At 36.5% G+C, this 17,782-nt stretch overlaps 1 protein-coding gene across 1 annotated transcript; it reads right to left on the bottom strand.

Moving 5' to 3' along the window:
• Positions 1-9,900: 9,900 nt before the first annotated feature.
• Positions 9,901-10,845, bottom strand: LOC311628036 (olfactory receptor 5G25-like; the record flags this gene model as incomplete). Its single annotated transcript, XM_084894910.1, has 1 exon — positions 9,901-10,845. One exon carries the CDS (start codon positions 10,843-10,845, stop codon positions 9,901-9,903), a length of 945 nt encoding a protein of 314 aa, XP_084751036.1.
• Between the last annotated feature and the right edge of the window lie 6,937 nt (positions 10,846-17,782).

Genomic DNA, 17,782 nt, shown 5'->3' with positions numbered 1-17,782 from the left:
TAAACATGTCTTCAAAAATAAGACCCAGAAACTGAAAGATTGTTAGGAGTGACATGAGTTAGTTACATGCTGCTGTTGGGAATGCAAAATGAAATATAGATCAGCCCTGCAGCTATAATATTTAAGATTCTGTAGAAGCCATCAATACAAAGGAGAAAAAATAAAAGACTTTAAATAAGAGCAGCTTGCTCAACCTCCTCTCAGTTGACTGCGCATAGGTGGTTTCAGAATAGGTATCTTAACTCCCACTTTAGTGAACATCCAATGAGTTTACCATATGGCCACACACCTGGTGAAATGACCCAGGAGAGTGGAAGAGAGACAAACTGGAGAAGGAATGAACAGCCACTCATAGTTAGGCCATTTTCTTTGCATTTTGTAATTATAACCTAAGATTCAATACATTTTATCCAACTGCTCTGGCATCCACTTCCTCTCATCTCAGGAGAGTTGTGTGTTTTTTTTTCTTCTGTGAAGCAAGAATAATAATAGTAAACCAATCTTGTAAATAGTTTTGAGAATTAAATGAGACAACACATCCAAAGCATTTAACAGTTTTATTGAGCATAAAGAAGTACACAATAATTATTAGTATTTTTATCTTACATATTCTTTTTAATAAATCTGCAAGCTAAATGTCATTATCTCATATAAGAGGAAAATGGAAGCTCAATCCACATGTATAATGCTAGTGACTGGCAGAGGTGGGCTTTGAAACACCTGTCAAAATGGTCTGTGCTCTTCCCTTTCTCACACTAAATTTTTTTATGTCTTCACAATTCCTTTCATTTAAAAAAGATCCAAAAATCATTTAAATAAGAATACAGGGCAATGCATTCTGGTTTCCTATTTCTGTGTTGAATTTATAGCCATTGGCCATTACTGGGAAGCCCATAAGATCATAGAGAGTGTTGAGTTTAGGTATCACCTTTATGGGAACCGTACAGGGAAGAAATTTGAAACAGAGCCTACATTCTCTCACTTCTGCATCTCCTAAGATTCTTATGTCACCTACTATAAGGGTGACCTTGATTAAGTAAGCTAATCTCTATGAACCTTGAATGCTTCATTCATTCAATGTAGTTAAAACTATTATTGTTTTTGATCGCTGAGAATTCTCACCCACATAAAATAAGAGAATAAATGCACAGGTGCTCAAAAAGCTATTTATACTTTACTTTTTTTAAAAAAATTATGAGCCCAGGAATATTAGAATCCAACATTAGACTTATGCTAGACACTTTTCCTTCAGTTTTCCAATTTGAAATTTATTATCTGACTCCTCTGATGCCAAAAATACAATTTACATTATATCCTTGGCTTTGGGAGAATTAAAGAGAAAGATGAAATGGCCAGTCAAACTGTTTACTCGTCACATTCACCTCTTGCTTAAGCTTTTTCAAGAGTTTATTAACTCCTCCAGGATCAGTCATACTCCATATCTCAGTCTTCCACTTGACAGTTGCCTGAAGCTCCTCAACTCTTTTCTATCAATCTTGGTTTCTACACCTGTCCAAGCCTTCTACCCCTCTATGCAAATTTTAATTTCTCTTTTTTTTATTTGGTGCTTAGAATAGAATACAGTTCTCTATACAGGTCAACCCACAGAGTTGGAGATACAATTGGCTCTAATGTTCAGAGCCCTTGGATAATACCAACACATCCTATGCTAGTCTTCCTTTAGCAAAGAAATTATCCAGTTGTTTTAGACAGTAATGGAGTAAATTCAGGACTATCTTTTTCCATTACCTTCTCATTAAAATATCTGTCTACATTCATACTTAGTTTAATCTAGTTTCAGAACTTAAATTTATCTCTACATAAATGCTCTCATCTTAGGTTTTGCTCAACATCCAACAAAGATGAGGATCATGCTGATCCAGGCCATGAACCAAAAATATACTTTATTTTTAAGTTTACTTAAAATAATTTATGCTCTTTTGAACTTGTTAAAAATCAAGTAGAATGAAGAACAGCAGATGATTTAGAAGATCTCAACTTACATTCTAATAGGCTCCCTCCCTCTTCTTTCAAGATGACAAGCAGAATTAAAGTAAAAATGAGCCAACTTTCTCAGGTTCCATCCCTTCCCTTAACATGGGAATGGGGCAGAATTGTCAATGGTCGTTTGATTTTATTCTTTCTCTTCTTCCAAAAAGAAAATATGGATGGCTTCAGTATAAAATATAATCAGTCTTCATTGGTTAGATAAAAGTTCCTTGAGAAGTTGCATCATTTCTTTCTGTGTTATTGTTCATGAAAATGCTCTGTCCCCAAAGCATGCCGTATCTTGGGGATGAGGCCACTGAGGGAAAGTGCAATTAAAGTTTTGCTTCATATCCTAAGTGAGTCCGATGAGATCTGTTTTCTGATCATTTAAAGTTTGTTTCTAACTGGATGTAGACTTCCTACTACCTCAAGTTATGGGTGGGCTAAGCAAGGAAACTCTATGGAATCTGTTGCAAATTAAAGTACAGAAAGGGTAGTTCCCCCCTCTCTTCTGCACTAATGTCTTGAAAACAAGTGCTAAGAATAAAGAAAATGGACTTTCCTCAGATGTACCACCTACTGCATGTTGCCAAAGAAATAATTTTTCAGGATTTTGTCCACAATATGTAGAGTTTAACTATAATAAGCTAGAACTAGAAAAGAAAAACTTGTGATAATGTATTAATTTGTCCTTAGAATTTAGCAATTACATCTGAAATGTTAGCCTATGGCAAAAGAAAATACATTGTTTATTTCCAAGAAATATGTTTCACCTCCAAGTCAAACCAGAGTCAATATGGAAATTTTAATTTTGGTTCTAGCTTGGGTAAAAAAAAAAAAAAACACACACAAGTCTTTCAGCATGAAATACAATTCCTTACTCTAGAGGTTTTGTTGGTTTGGTTTGTTTACTTTTTAATTTTTTAACAAGCTGCTGTAATATTTTTTATTAAATTAATTGAGGTGGCATTGGTTAATAAGATTATATAGATTTTAAGTGTAGAATTCTATGATACATCCTCCGTATATTGGTGTGCCCACCACCCAAAGTCAAATTGCCCTCAGTCACCATACATTTGACCCCCTTTACTTTTTACTACTATTCCCCATCCCCTTCCCTCTGATAACCATCAGACTATTGTCTACATCTGTAGTTTTTGTTTTTATTTGTTCATTTGTTGCTTTCAGTTTTATATTCCACATATGAATGAAATCATATGGTTCTTAATTTTTTTTCTGTCTGACTTATTTTGCTTAGCATGAGAGTCTTAAGACCTATCCGTGTTGTCACAAATGACAATATTTCATCTTTTCTTATGGCTGAGTAGTATTCCATTGTATATATATCTTCTCTATCCAATCTGGTCGTTTCCATGTTTTAGCTACAAGAAATAAGCCCACATGTATGTATATGGACAAATAATTTTTAACAAAGGAGACAAAAACAATGGAGAAAAGAAAGCCTTTCAAATAAATGGTGCTGAGAAAATTGGAAAGCCACATGCAAAAGAGTGAAGCTAGACTACTATTAGTTTCCAATACAATAGTTAACTCAAAATGGATCAAAGAATCAAATATAATCCTGAAACAATAAATTACATAGAAGAAAACATAGGTACTAAATTTATGGACCTTGGTCTTAGAGAGGATTTTATGAATTTGACCCCAAAGGTAAGGAAAATAAAGGCAAAAATAAATGAATGGTGCTATATCAAATTAAAAAGTTTCTGCACAGCCGAAACCGGTTTGGCTCAGTGGATAGAGCGTCAGCCTGCGGACTGAAAGGTCCCGGGTTCGATTCTGGTTAAGGGCATATACCCAGTAGGGGGGTGTGCAAGAGGCAGCTGATCGATGATTCTCTCTCATCGATGTTTCTAACTCTCCTTCCCTCGCTCTTCCTCTCAATAAAAAATCAATAAAATATATATATATATATTTTTAAAGTTTCTGCACAGCAAAAGAAGCCACCAACAATACAAAGAGGCAACAAACTGAATTGAGAAGATTATTTGCAAACAATAGCTCTGACAGATGTATATATAAAGCACTCATACAACTTAACACCAAAGAAACAAACAGTCCAATGAAAAATGGGCAGGGCGTCAGGGCCTGTGTTTCCCAGTAGTTAACCCTACCAGACCTGAGGCCCTGAACCTAAAAGCATCAGCCCATTAAATTTCCCATCAATGCCAAAACCGGTTTGGCTCAGTGGATAGAGTGTTGGCCTGCAGACTAAAAGGTCCCAGGTTTGATCCTGGTCAAGGGCATGTATCTTGGTTGTGGACACATCCCCAGTAGGGGGTGTGCAGGAGGCAGCTGATCAATGTTTCTAGCTCTATCTCTATCTCCCTTCCTCTCAGTAAAAAATCAATAAAATATATATTTTTTAAATAAATAACTAAATAAATTCCCCATTAATGACATATACCTGGTTTGCAGGTTCCATCCCTGGCTCTAGTCAGGGTGTGTGCAAGAGGCAACCAATTAGTAAGTCTCTCTCACATTCACCTTTCTCTCACTCTCACTCTCCACCTCCTTCCCTCCCTTTCACTCTCTCTAAAAATCAGTGGAAAAAATATCCTTGGATGAAGATTAACAACAACAACAACAACAACAAAAGGAGGGGGCAGAAGATGTGAATAGACATTTCTTTGAAGAAGACACCCAAATGGCCAACAGATATATAAGATGCTCAACTTCACTAGCTATTAAAGAATGCTCATCAAAACTTTGATGAGACGCCACCTGTCAGAATGGCTATTATCAACTAGACAAGTAATAACAAGTGTAAGAAAGGTTGTGGAGAAACCTCTCATTCACTCCTGGCATGAATGTAAATTGGTACAACCAGTATAGAGGCTTATTTTAAAAATCCTATTTGGGGTTTCTACCTGACAGTTTGGAAATATTTATTCACAAAGATATGTGCTGTAATAATTTAAAGCAAATTTTTATATAAAAGCTTGAGTTTCTATAACTTTCTCTTGATTCAATATGAAAGAACTTTTTACTGAGGTGTAATGGATATATAATATTATATTAGTTTCAGGTTACAACAAAATAATTCCATATTTGTATATATTGCAAAATGATTACCACAATAAGTCTAATTAACATCTATCCTTATGCATAATTACAAAATATTTTTCTTATGATAAGGGCTTTTAAGATTTACTCAGCTACTTTAAGATATGCAATACAATATTATTAACTGTAGTCATTTATTTCACCCCTTAAAACTCTTTAGATGCTGTACTTTAGTTATTTATTCTTTATTATTAATATTGTTAAGAGGACTGGGAGTTGTTTGGTTTTTCCCATTTTTTTGAGTAGTGTGTTATGATTACCTTCATACTTAAAGATTATTTTATTCGGTAAAAAAGAAGGACTTTCTACCATTTGCAACAACATGGATGGAACTGGAGAGCATTATGCTAAACGAAATCAGTCAGTCAGAGAAAGATAAATATCACATGATCTCACTCATCTATGGGAAATAATGAACAACATAAACTGATGAACAAAAACATACCCAGAGACAGGAAAGCATTGATCAGACTGTCACACTTCAGAGGGAAGGTGGGGTAGGGTGGGGATAAAGGGGAGAGATCAACCAAAGGACTTGTATGCATGCATATAAAAGCCTAAGCAATGGACACAGACAATAGGGGGGTTAGGGCATAAGTGGGGGAGGGAGGGAGATAATGGGGGAGATGAGGACAAATATGTAATACCTTAATCAATACAGAAATTAAAATGCAAAAAAGAGATTATTTTATTAACCTACAAATGAAAATTTTCCTCTAGGGTCTGGGGACCTCTTTTTATCTATTTTTGTCTAAAACACAGTGAAAGTTTTAAATCTAAACATCTGAGGTTTTGTTACTGTTAAAAAATATTTTATAGCTTTGATAATCCCTCTGTTTTGATTGCTTTGACTTATCCCAGAATGAAGTAAGGAAAGAAATGAAAGTGTGGTTTAGTGAATATAGCTGTTTAAAATGTGCATTCAATTTAATTATGTAATCCCTCTTGGATGGGGAGGGGTGGGCACTCAGCACTCTCTGGATTCTGCAGTAGTCCATATTAGTTACCTTTATACATAGAGTCAGGTGCTGATACAGGGGAGAAACCCAGGCATCAGAGAAAGACAGTATCACATGATCTCACTTATCTGGAATCTAATGAACAAAATACTGATGAACAAAATAGATATATAGAAGCCTGAAACAGACTGACAAATCTCAGAGGGAATGTGGGAGGGGAGAGATTAACCAAAGAATTTATATGCATATATGCATAACCCATAGACACAGACAATAGTGCCCTGAAGGCCTGGGAGGGGAGCACAGGAGTGGGGTGGAGGGGGTCAATGTGGGAAACGGGAACACCTATAATACTTTCAATAATAAAGATACATTTTTAAATGAAAAATATAGAAATAACAATAATTTTAATTATATAATTTTATTTATTTTTAAAGTAGCAAACAACACTAGGAAAAAACAGCTAATGTTACAACACCTTTTTATTTATTATCATTATGAAAGTCTTTTTTTATTTATTATTATAATAATAGAAGGACTTAAAAGTATTGGATGGAGTAAAGATCTCTGAATTATGTGTTTCTAGAACAGGTGTGCAATAATAAATTTTTTTACATATCATGGGAAAATCATTTCTCACCCTTTATACATTAGTTTTACAATTTGAAAGGTAAGAATTTTAGATTATATCAGAAACTTTAAATTTTCATGTGCCATGCACTTTAAAAATCCTGATGAAAGATCTAGCTCTTTCCTGTGGAACAAATATTTGTAAATGTGTGGCCCAAACACACAAAATTTGTGTATGATTTCACAGTCCTCAAAATTAATAATTAGACTTTGAAAGCTATTTTTTCAAGCCTACTGTCTTTATAATGCTTTCAGTTATTAAAATAAACGTTCATTGTGATTGAGAAGCTGATGCTGCTATCTAGTGGCAAAGTTTAAAATCATTTTTAGGAACTATTACAGTGTTTTTTCACTAGGGTTGCTGCCTAGCCTTTATTTGAACACATTCTATATTTGCTGAAACCATATTAACAGATGATGACTAAAGAGTAAAATGAGGAGAAAATATGTTTCATGAAGAATGTGAAGGTGTGTATGTCACAGATACTGAAAGCACATATTATAAAACGTACTTTGGCCCTCATGTTCTATAAATATTTAAAACTAATATTTATAGAGCAAGAATATTGTTTTAATCCTCACCTGAGGACATGTTTTCATTTATTTTATTTTATTTATTTGTTTGTTTGTTTGTTTAATTATTGAGAAAGAGCCGAGACCGGTTTGGCTCAATGGATAGAGCGTCGGCTTGGGGACTGAAGGGTCCCGGGTTCGATTCCGGTCAAGGGCATGTACTTTGGTTGCGGGCATATCCCCGGTGGGGGGTGTGCAAGAGGCAGCTGATCGATGACTCTCTCTCATCGATGTTTCTGGCTCTCTCTCTCCCTTCCTCTCTGTACAAAATCAATAAAATATATTTAAAAAATAATAATTATTATTATTGAGAAAGAGGAAAGGAGATGGGGGGAGGGAGAGAGAGAGAGAAGAAATATCTATGCTAGAGAGAAACATCCATAAGTGGCTTCCCCTACACACTCTGACTGGGGATCAAACCCACCACTTGGGTATGTGCCCTGGCCAGGAATCAAACTTGCAACCTTTTGGTACGTGGAACAATTCTCAACAAACTGAGCAGTACTGGCCAGGGCAAAACTAAATTTTTAAGAATTGAGGATATAAGGTCATTTTGAAGGAGTCTTTATTAACACAAAGTTGAAGAAACAGTATTAGCCTTAAAAATTAATGATTAGCATTTTGAACCCAAGTCATTACCAAACACAGACACCAAAACTGACGCAAGGCATGGTAAAATAAACAAAACAGACCAAAAAAAAGTTTAGAGCATTAGAGATTATTTGCAAACTTCAAAGTCAGTGAACTAATATGAAATGTCTTTTAAGGAAGAACTTCAAAGAGAAGATAGAGTGTAGATCTTAGAGAGTTTTATAAGTGTAAAAGAATATGGCCCATATCTTCATTTCCTAGATTTGTTGCAATGTTCATGGGGGAAAAAAGCACAGAGCTTTATGGTTGAAAGAATATTGTGCCTGGAAAAGTTAAACTGTGAGACAAATTATGAGGTCCTGGACAACCCGTTGACTCTTTGTGGCTATCCAGGTCATCTTCCATGAAAAGGAATTTATGCCCTGTGTATGACACAAAAATTAATAATTAAAGTAATAATGTATTTTTATTAAATATTTATAACCCATTCTTCACTTAACATGCACTATGTATGTAATTGTAGTAGCAAAATACCAATTAGTTATAACTATGAGCAGAGATTATCTATCTATACTAATAAAAGGGTAATATGCTAATTAGACTGAGATATCTTCTTGATATCTTTTCAGACAAAGCCATGATGGTGGGGCCAAGGGAAATGTGGTTAGGGGTGATCAGGCCAGCAGAGGGTGGGCAGTTGGGGACAAGTAGGCTGGCAGGGGTGCAGTTGGGGGCAATCAGGCTGGCAGAGTGGGGCCATTGGGGGCGAGCAGGCCTGCAGAGGGGAAGCTGGGGGTGAGAAGGTCAGTAGGGGAGCAGTTGAGGGTGAGGCAAGCAAGCAGGTAGAGTGGTTAGGGGCGATCAGACAGGCAGGCAGGTGAGCATTCACAAGCCAGTGGTCCCAGATTGTGAAAAGATGTCCGACTGCCAGTTTAGGCCTGATCCATGAGGGCAGTTGGACATCCCCAGAGGAGTCCCAGATTGGAGAGGGTGCAGGCCGGGCTGAAGGACACCCTTCATGCACGAATTTTGTGCATTAGGCCACTAGTATATATAAAAGCCTAGACTAGTCAGCCAAATGACTGGTCACTATGACACACACTGACCACCAGGGGGAAGACACTCAACATAGGTTGCTGCCCCCTGGTGGTCAGTGTGCTCCCACAGTGGGAGTGCTACTCAGCTGACCAAGATGAATGGGCCAGGATGAGCTGAGCGGCTCCTCCTCAGATCCCTGCAGACCACGCCTAAGGACCCAATGGGTGCACGAACCTAGTAGGGGATATAAAAGGTCTTTGTAAAATGTCTACTCCAAACACAGAGGCAGTATTAGAGAATTCAATCATCACACACTTCCTGAATAATTCACTTTTTCATTATTATTATTAATATATAATTGACATGTAGCATTGTATTAATCCACAGCATACAACATAATGATTTTACATATGTATATATTGTGAAATGATTGCCAAAACACATGTAGTTAACATCTGTTACCTCACATAGTTAAAATTTTTTTCTTGTGATGAGAAATGTTAAGATCTAATCTCTTAGCAACTTATGAATATGCAATACAGTATTGTTAAATATAGTTACCAAGCTGTACATTACATCCCCAGAGCTTATGTATCATGTAGTGGAAGTCTTTACCTTTTGGCATAATACACTTTTTAAGTTTATGTTTAAAAGTCAAGGTCAAGTTTACAGACAATTGATGGATCTCAACAACTTGTAAAGCAAAACGGAAGTATTCTTAAGTCACTGGTTATGATTATAGCATGTAGAATTTAACAAAGAACTTCTTTTCTACTCACAAAACTTGAGAATAGTTTTAAAATTTTGGGGTTCAATAATCCTCAATTTAAAGCTCTCCTATTCATTCCTGCTGAATGAGGAAATCAAATTGAAAAAATATATATAACCTAAAGACATTAGATGACTAGTCAATTACACAGAATAATACAGAGTGAGTCTCAACACAAAAGTAGGACTCCCAACACCCAGACCATGTTTTTCCTTATTTTATGTAGATTAGTTGTCAATCTGTAGGGACAAATGGTTTTGTAGTTTATCTGCTCATCAGAAATTTCTTCCTTTCAAACGTCCTTCTGAATGAATCCTTGACTTCCTTGTTTCTCAGGCTGTAGATGAGTGGATTTAACATGGGAATCATAGCTGTATAAAACACAGACACCACTTTATTGATGTCCAGGGAGAGGCCAGAACTCGGACATACATAGATAAAGAAGAGTGTCCCATACAGGATGGAGACGGCTGTCAGGTGAGAAGAGCAAGTGGAGAAAGCTTTGAACCTCCCATCAGCAGAGCGGATCTTCAGGATAGTGATGATGATGTAAATGTAGGAGACCAAGATGATCATGCCACTGAGTACTCCTAGGGCTCCAGCCAAGATGAAAAGCAAGAATTTATTGACCTGCGTGTCTGCACATGCCAAAGAAAGAATCGGGAGGAGATCACAGAAGAAGTGATTGATGGTTTTTGGACCACAATAAGGTAGGCGAAAGGCCAATGTGGTATGGGTCATGGCACTTATAAGACCCATGGTATATGGCCCTATCACCAGCTGCACACAGACCTGCTGGGACATAATGAGTGTATACAACAAGGGTTTACAAATAGCCACGTATCGATCATATGCCATGGAAGCCAGGAGGAAACACTCAGTCACTAAAAACTGACAAAAAAACCACAACTGGGCAGCACAACCAAAGAAAGAGATTACCTTTGTCTCCGCAAAGATGTCAGTCAACATCTTGGGACTGATGATAGAAGAGGAGCACACGTCCACAAAGGACAAGTGGCTGAGAAAAAAGTACATAGGGGTGTGGAGTCGGGAGTCTATCCAAATGAGGGTGATCATCCCCAAGTTTCCCAGAAAAGTGACAAGATAAACCAAGAGAAATATCACAAAGAGTACAACCTGGTGCTGGAAATGATTGGTTAAGCCCATGAAAAAAAACTCGATCACCAAAGTCTGATTTTCATCATCCATTTCTCTGACTTAATCTGGAATAAAGAAATAGAAATGTTTTTCTTTACAATCATTTGGTAATTGAGGACTTCTCATTTTTTAATCTGAATTTCTATTTTTCTACATTTCATAAATTACATTGACAAATAATACTCATGTTCTACCCTAGTGATTGTCATACCTCCCAACTATTTGTGTGATACTAAGTCACTGAATTTCACAAGGCTCCTCAGTTTTCTTCTTGATCAAAACAGGATTTTGGAAGAGAATTATAAAATTTTAGACCTAGAAGTGATCTTTGGAGATTAGCTAAGGTAAACTTAGATAACCTCTAAATGTATGAGGTTATATTTCTAAAAATCCCTGACTTTGAACCAAGGTTATCTTAAAAACATTTCATAGGAAAAAAGTATTGTGTGGATTTGATTAATTAAGACTAATACTCTCACAGGCGTTAGGAATATAGCTTCCTCATCAATTTGTTTAGAATCTAGAAAAATTATCAATTGTGTTGTCAAAAACATAATTTCTAGTGTCTAAAAATGGAACACAAAAGAAGTTGGCTTTGGAAAATGATAAAAGTTATCAACCATATCTCCCTGTGATGCTTTTCATTATATATATATAAATTGTAGAAATGAAAACAGGTTATTTGTTGCCTTGGGATTAGGAATGGTGGGAAAGAGGGTAGTGGTGTGACTATTACAGAGTAGCACAAGGGAGATCTGTGTGGAGATGAAATTATATCTTGAATGTGGTGATGATAATACAACTCTACATACATAATAAAATTATATAGAGCTATAAACATATATCATATTGATGTCAATTTCTTATTTTCATGTACAATAGTACAATTGTTGGGGAAAACTGAGTGAAGAGTACAAGGGACCCAGAAATTTGTATTTATTAAAAATAAAATTGTGAGAAAAAATAGATGTGATGTGAGAAAAGAGAAACTGACAATAGTACAAAAAAGGAAAATTGAGGAATGGAGGCATACATTTAGGACCTTGAAATAACTATAACTATTCCAACAGCATGATCACACAAAATATGAGCAAGGTGTTCAGCAGCAGAACTATTGACAGAAATCTATGATAACAATATTATCTTCCAAGAAAGCTTGAAATGACTTTGGTTAACAAAAAAAAAATTAATTAAATAAAAATTTGCTGACCTGCTGTGGTCTCAGGCAATGGAGCTTAGAAAGAAACAGCTTCAATGGGGTAAAGTGCATTGTCAGAAACTATACTTTAATAGTGAAATGTTTCAAGAATTCAAAATTTTCTAAACATAGAAACTCATTTCAAGTCCTTTATATTTTATTCATGACTCATGGAAGATAGAAGCAAAACATTTTGAGTGTCACAATAAATTTAGGTTATTAAAAACATTATGAGGATGAAACTAGAGTATACCCATCCATGGTCTCAATCAACTCAAACTATTGTGTGAAACCAATAATTTCTGGCTGTCAAAATGTATGCTGCTTTATTTTTCCTAATATTACCCAGTCCAAAGAGTCTAATATTTTTAAAAAATCATGATTATAGGTATGCATGTGACTCTGGGAATGAGCAGCAGAGAATTCAAGTTAGCTGGTTGATAGGTTTATTTCCTACTTATAATAACCAATCTTGGTGAAAAAATTAAGACCCAGATAAGTCAAATATTTTTAATAATAACATTCAATGAGCCCATAAATCTTGCAACACATTTCAGTATGTTTATGCCAAAGGCAAAATTCAACCAAAATATACATTCAAGTAAAGTCATTTAAATCAAATGACACAGACTAATTATTCTATTTATACTAACATTTCCTTCTTGGTAGGCTCAGAGATTATGTTTTCTTAGGCTTCTAAATTTATTTTTCATATTTAGCCTCCTGAAGACAGTTTAGGAAATTACTTCACTCACCTGTCTGAAGAAACATGCCCTGGACTTTGCCTGCTTATGTCAAAGTGAATGACAAAATTAATATTTTATGATATTAAAATTAATTACCCTGAAAATGTAGACTTATCATTCTTCTCAGTTTCTTCAGGTGTCTAGGAAGATAAACAATACAATAATACCATCTTGAAACCTGGGCCTTCCAACAGCACTTTAAAAACGTGTTCATTGACTCCATTCTGAACAACATACAACAGGGTTTTTCTAAAGGACTGTATGTGAATTGGAGCTAAGTCCCTCAAGGAGCTGGAAGCTCAGGGGATCAGTCTTAGAGAGAAAATCTTAAAGTATTTAATGAGAAAATAATTTGGGGACTTTGAGTCAAGTGTAATTGCACAAAACAAAACTGTATCCTCCTTTGAGACCACCCCACACATACACACATACACATACTTTGAAATTCCAGTGTTGAGCCTTTAGTTGCTGCATAATGAGCAATGTGTAGATTTGAGAATCTAAAACAGAGCTCTGCAGCCCAGCCAGGTGTGGCTCAGCAGTTGAGCATCAATCCAGGAACCAAGATCACTGGTTTAATTACCAATCAGAGCACATGCCCTGGTTGTGGGCTATATCCCTATGAGGGACGTGCAGGAGGCAGCTAAGCAATGATTCCCTCTCATCATTGGTGTTTCCATCTCTCTCTCCCTCTCACTTCCTCTCTGCAATCATTACAAATATATTTTTAAAAATAAAATAAAATAAAGTCCTGCTCCAGAGAGGAAGGATCAAAGAATTAAATATAATAATTTATATTTATTATATAAATTATTATATTTAATAATATAATTATAGGTGACTCTGGGTACACAAAAGCACTGAATACCCTCTGATTGGCTCATAAGCTACTGGAAAGGTTGGATCATTAAAACCAGGAGGGTTGTAAATAGGGTCTGGGACAAGATGAATCTCAAATGGAAATTAAGATAAATTTAAATAAAAATAAGGTCGACTAGAAAAATAAGGATGTCTATGAAGCAATGGAAAGCTCTAAATTCAGACAGATTCTTTGAGAGACAAAATAATCCACATTGGCTGCCTCCAAATTTCAAATATAAAAAGGGAAAAATAATTTGGGCTCAAATTTCATAAGTATTTTATATCATACAAAGAAGTTTTTATTTATTTCTGTAAACAATGACTCAAAGTATTTTAGAAAGCAGATGACATCTATTCATATAAATGTTGCCACAGGACATTAATCATATCACTGGAGATGCTTATTTTTCAAAGTGCTATGAGAGCACTAACTCATTTGAAATCTCATATGAGCCCAATAAGTGGATTAATAAAAAAGAACCAGATTCTCCAATCTCTGAGAACAGTCACCTTTCTAATCTTGGGAAAAGTACAGCAGAATTCTATGATTATCTCCAGAGAGTTCCCTCCAAAACAAAGCATAAACATCTAACATTCTTTTTATAATTAGCTGCACAACATTGCATGAAAGAATGTGTGTTTCTCCTAATAATGTAGGCTCAGGTTATTTCCTTCTATTTCCTCTACAAAATATGCTGATATTAATATTTTCATGGTATGGATTGCCAAATTTAAGGCAGATAAGTCAAAGATAATGTGCATTTTAATATAAATCATCAAATTACAAATTGTGTTATGGAAATGTAGCTAGTTACACCTAGTTACACTAGATATAGATAAAATTGTAGTTTATATCCAAATGGTAACCTTACTAAGCCTTGAATGTAATCATATTCATGTTTGCCAATCTAACAGATGGGGAGAGGGAGAGGACAGCATTGCCTTATCATTTTGATTTCATTTACTCAAGCAATTGTGAAGTTGAGTTATATAACATTTTAATATATAATATAATTATATATTATATATTAATATATAATACATTTTAATATATAATATAATTACATATTATATATTAAACTTAAAACCATTTGCATTTCCAATTGTATCAAATAACCATTCATTTCTTGGTTTATTTCTCAACTGTATTTCATTTTGCTATTGTGTTTCATATATATACACGGAGTCCCAGTGCACAAAATTTGTGCACTTGTGGGGAGGGGCCTCAGCCCAGCCTGTGCCCTCTCACAGTCTGGGAGCCTTCAGGGGAAGTCTGACTGCTGTACCACCACCTCTCCCACAACATCTTTGGAGCAACAGAAGAAGAGCAGCTGGCATCCATAAGGGAAAAGTGGCTGAGGAAAAAGTACATGGGTGTGTTGAGTCGGGAATCTGTCCAGATAAGGGCAACCATCCCCAAGTTCGCTCCCAATGTGACAAGATACACAAGCAGGAAGATCAATAATAGAATCATCTTCTGTGGAAAATTATCTGTTAAGCCCACAAAATGAAATTCAGTCACCGCTGTTTAATTCTTATCATCCATTGTTGGATAGTAATCTGGAATGAGAGAAAAAAAAAAAAAAAACAGCCTTTTTTATAGATCAATAATTAACAAAGGCTTTGAATCTATTAGCTGCCATTAATATCTATGTCCTTACATAGTATATTTAATTTTACAGCTCAATTGTACTTTTTTTCTTATACCAAATAGTTCAAATATGTAGAGTTATGGAGTTGTGTATATAATAACCCTTGCATTTGCTACTCACTTTTATCAAGTCATAATATTATATAAATAACTTACAAAGTACAACAAGCATTTATGGAATTAGTCAAATGCCCTAGGTTCCATGTATGGCTATTTTGTTAGTTATCTGTGCAACCTGGACAACTTATACTTAATGTCTATGGATTTTACTTATTTATTTAATTTATATGGATGATCTGCTATTGCCTTCCATCTCTTTAATGTCATGGTTTTAAACATTGGCATTAGTTTCCATTTCCTCTCAGTTGAATGGAAGGGTACTGATTAGTTCTGAATTCACACGTCAGAAAAACTCTAAAAATGAATAAAATGCACAAAGCTTGCATGCATTCAACTTGACCTAGTAACTCTCCTAACTGAAATGGAAAAGTCCTTCTACTTCACTCCTATTATCAATTACTTCTTGCTAATAAAAACTATTTGTCATTGTATGCAACACACATAGAGGGAAACAGACCTTAATAGAGAAGAAAAGAATGTGTTAAAAATCTGACATTTCTTGCAGACTCAGAAGCAGCTACAAAGTATCAAAAGTCATGCTGGTGTTCCTGGTTTTGTTCTTTCTATTTTAATCCTGAGTGTCTCAATCCATATTCCTACACACATGAAGCCTGAAAGTCACCACGGGCATTGAAATTCCAGCACCTGCACCTCCTACTGCAGAGTCTGTGGACATCTATGGGAGGAGAGCACGTGAGACAGGAAAGATAAAAACTGGTATGGTACCCTGGCTTTTGGGTCTCTAGGGAGGTGCAAAGTCAGCCACTGCCTAAGGCTATCCAGCAGGAGCTACAGAAAGATCTGCAAATTCCTCCTAATTGCAAGGATTTGAAAGTGCCCCGATGAGGCCCAGCTGTGAAGCAAGGCAGGCTGGTGCTAGTGCCTGGCCCTGGGCCTTTTATTGATAGGTTGGGGGCTCCCTGGCCCAGCTTCAGCTTGTTTGACAGAGTTTTAGCCTGAGACAGGACAGACCATTCATATGGAAAAGCCACTTGTGGGGTTGTAAATTGGGTGGGGTGGGATCTCAGGGAATCACCAGGATGGAGCAAATAGAAATGGCTGCCAATCAGCCCTGCATCAGGTAGGTCCCAGCATAGGAACAATGACCACTGTGAGCACCTCTATCTGGAAGAAAACTGCCATGAGTTCCTGCCCTGATACCAGACAGTCCAGTTTCTCTCCATATGTGTCTGGGTTCCCCAGAGCCTCGCCCAGCACTAGAGCTCAGAGGAAGTGGGAGCTTGTAAATTCAGTTTGTGGTGCCTGACTTTTAAGAGGAACAGCTGGGTCTCCAGCAGTCTGTGTCACTCAGCCCCAATCAGCACTGGTTTTTACAATCCATAGTTCTTACTGCCCATAGGGACTTCTTTCCCCAGCTCTGGAACCCTGGCCTGGAGTTCTGGTGTGGACCTCGAACTCCTTGCTTCTCTAAGTGGCCTCTGCAGAGGCAATCTCCCTCCAGATTAAAAAAAAAGCAGCACACCTGGGTGCTGGACCAGCCCATTCTGCACCTCTGCACCTTCTACCAGTCTCAGTGTGCTTTCTTCTTTACTTCTCTTGTCATAGTACTTCCACTCAGCCAGCATTTCATTGGTTCTGGATGATGGTTGTTCTGTATTTTAGTTGTAATTTTGATGTGGTTGTGGGAAGCAGAAAGTACAGGCATTTACCTATGCCTCCATCTTGGTTCTCTTTGATTTCTAGTTCCCAGGCCATGAATTTTTATCAATTATAATTAAAATCCTTAAGATCAAAATTATAAATAGAAATGGAAAATGCCTTCAATTGGCTTATTAGTAGACTGGACATAACTGAGGAATACAATCAGTATGCTTAAGGATATATCAATAGAAACTTCAATAAATAAAAAATATAGAGAACAAAGAGTGGAAACAAAAAGATCAGAATATCCTATATAATAAAAGCCCAGCGAACAGTGGAATGACCAGAACGACCGGTCGACCAGATGCTGTGATGTGCACTGACCACAGGGGACAGACACTCAACACAGGAGCTGCCCCCTGGTGGTCAGTGTGCTCCTACAGCCAGAGTGCTGCCTGGCTGACCAGGATGAGTGGCGCTCCCACAGCCAGCCAATCCCTTCAGGCCATGCCCCCCACCAGTGCAGGAATCCCATGCACCAGGCCTCTGGTCTAAGCATAAAAGACAAAAGCAGACTCTGGTACTTGAGTTGTGACTTAAAAAAAAAAAATTCTGAGCCAAGACTCAAACTTGTAAGAAAAAGTTTATTCAGCAACAAAGCAAAAGTACACTCGAAAGAAAGTTTTGAGTGGTGGCTCAAAATATTTCCCCATTGTGTGGGCTAGGCCTCCTTTTAAATCCTTGGATGAGGTTCACTGCTTTCTTCTTAGAGCTGACCTATTGAGGCCTGTCTGGTCTTCTCCTGTCCTT

Source organism: Pipistrellus hanaki, assembly GCF_964339955.1.
Source record: "Pipistrellus hanaki genome assembly, chromosome: 9".
Lineage (NCBI taxonomy): Eukaryota > Metazoa > Chordata > Mammalia > Chiroptera > Vespertilionidae > Pipistrellus > Pipistrellus hanaki.
Note: the sequence above shows the minus strand (reverse complement) of the source record. Positions and strands in the feature narration are given on the sequence as shown.